The sequence below is a fragment of the Silurus meridionalis genome, chromosome 25, assembly GCF_014805685.1.
Source record: "Silurus meridionalis isolate SWU-2019-XX chromosome 25, ASM1480568v1, whole genome shotgun sequence".
Lineage (NCBI taxonomy): Eukaryota > Metazoa > Chordata > Actinopteri > Siluriformes > Siluridae > Silurus > Silurus meridionalis.
In genome coordinates this window covers 17,452,501-17,455,000 of record NC_060908.1, presented here as the reverse complement: position 1 = coordinate 17,455,000, position 2,500 = coordinate 17,452,501, and the positions used below count along the sequence as shown (strand labels likewise).

The 2,500-nt window shown below is 47.2% G+C and overlaps 1 protein-coding gene across 4 annotated transcripts in view; it reads left to right on the top strand.

Annotated features, from left to right (window-relative positions):
• Positions 1-2,500, top strand: part of taf1 (TAF1 RNA polymerase II, TATA box binding protein (TBP)-associated factor) — a 22,287-nt gene that overhangs the window by 15,702 nt on the left and 4,085 nt on the right. Inside the window, exons 38-40 of one of the 4 annotated variants that reach the window (XM_046838811.1) lie at positions 568-633; positions 936-1,031; positions 1,160-1,355. In XM_046838811.1, coding sequence (XP_046694767.1) covers positions 568-633; positions 936-1,031; positions 1,160-1,355 — 358 coding nt within the window. Of the gene's footprint in view, positions 1-567; positions 634-928; positions 1,032-1,159; positions 1,356-2,500 lie in introns of those variants that run through there. The other 3 variants (XR_006924336.1, XM_046838814.1, XM_046838812.1) reach the window with 3 other exon arrangements.

Genomic DNA, 2,500 nt, shown 5'->3' with positions numbered 1-2,500 from the left:
CACACACACACACACACACAGACCATACACTCCTCAGGTACAGATTCTTTCTTTCACACACACACACACACACACACACAGACCGTACAGATTCTTTCTTTCACACACACACACACACACACACACACACACACACACACACACACACACACACACACACAGACCATACACTCCTCAGGTACAGATTCTCTCTTTCACACACACACACACACACACACACACACACACACACACACACACACACACACACACACAGACCATACACTCCTCAGGTACAGATTCTCTCTTTCACACACACACACACACACACACACACACACACACACACACACACACACACACACACACAGACCATACACTCCTCAGGTACAGATTCTTTCTTTCACACACACACACACACACACACACACACACACACACACAGACCATACACTCCTCAGGTACAGATTCTTTTTTTCACACACATACATATTCTTTTGTCTTTCTATTCTTTCTCTCCATCTGTATGTCTATTACTTCTCTTACTGTTTCTCAGCCTGATGTGTGTGTGTGTGTGTGTGTGTGCAGGGAGATGTTAGCCTGTTAGCTGACGCTACGCTAATTCCTCCCGCTCCTCAGAAACGAGGGGGGCAGGTACTCCTCTCTTCTCCTTCTTTACACTCCACTCTCTCCTTCCCTTTTCTCTTTGTCTCTTCATATCCATTCATCTTGCACTCTTCTGGTCATCTGCATCAACAGCATGAACACAGTGCATCAGTTTCATGCCGTCAATTCACTTTAACCTGTGTGTGTTTGTGTACGAGCATCAATGTTACACACATTGATTCACACACACACACACACACCACTCCTCTCATCGGTGCATGTTCCTTGTAGACCTTTCCTGTTCTTTCAATGTGTTAATGTGTGTGTGTGTGTGTGTGTGTGTTTCTCAGGGCCGTGGGCGGGGCCGATTAGGAGAGGAAGAGTCTGATGTTGATATTGAAGGATTTGAAGATGATGATGATGGCAAACCCAAAACACCTGCACCGGTAAACACACACAAGTACATATACACTCACACATGCACACAAACACGCACACGATTTGTCAAGGTTAAAGTGTAACCTTATAGAGTGATGATTGAATGGGTTAAGTAATGTGTGTGTGTGTGTGTGAGGCTGAGGAGGGAGACCTGGATGATGAGGATGATGAGGATGATGAGATGTTGTTGCCTGGGCGTGGCCATCTGGAGGAGGAGGAGGAGGAGGAAGGCTTGAGCAGACCGGTGCAGTCCAGCGTCCTTTACCAGGATCTACTGATGTCTGAGGGAGAGGACGAGTGCAGTGATGAGGAGGGAGATAACCCCTTCTCCTGTAAGACACACACACACACACACACACACACACACACACACACACTCACACAGAGATAACCCCTTCTCCTGTAAGACACACACACACACACACACACACACACACACACACACACACACACACAGAGATAACCCTTCTCCTGTAAGACACACACACACACACACACACACACACACACACACACACACACACTCACACAGAGATAACCTTCTCCTGTAAGACACACACACACACACACACACACACACACACACACACACACACACACACACACACAGAGATAACCTTCTCCTGTAAGACACACATACACACACACACACACACACACACACAGATAACCCTTCTCCTGTAAGACACACACACACACACACACACACACAGAGATAACCCCTTCTCCTGTAAGACACACACACACACACACACACACACACACACACACACACACACACACACACACAGAGATAACCCTTCTCCTGTAAGACACACACACACACACACACACACACACAGAGATAACCTTCTCCTGTAAGACACACACACACACACACACACACACACACACACACACACAGAGATAACCCCTTCTCCTGTAAGACACACACACACACACACACACACACACACACACACACACACACACACACACACACACACACACAGATAACCCCTTCTCCTGTAAGACACACACACACACACACACACACACACACACACACACACAGAGATAACCCTTCTCCTGTAAGACACACACACACACACACACACACACACACACAGAGATAACCCTTCTCCTGTAAGACACACACACACACACACACACACACACACACACACACACACACACACACACACACAGAGATAACCCTTCTCCTGTACACACACACACACACACACACACAGAGATAACCCTTCTCCTGTAAGACACACACACACACACACACACACACACACACACAGAGATAACCCTTCTCCTGTAAGACACACACACACACACACACACACACACACACACACACACAGAGATAACCTTCTCCTGTAAGAGACACACACACACACACACACACACACACACACACACACACACACACACACACAGAGATAACCCCTTCTCCTGTAAGACACACACACACACACACACACACACA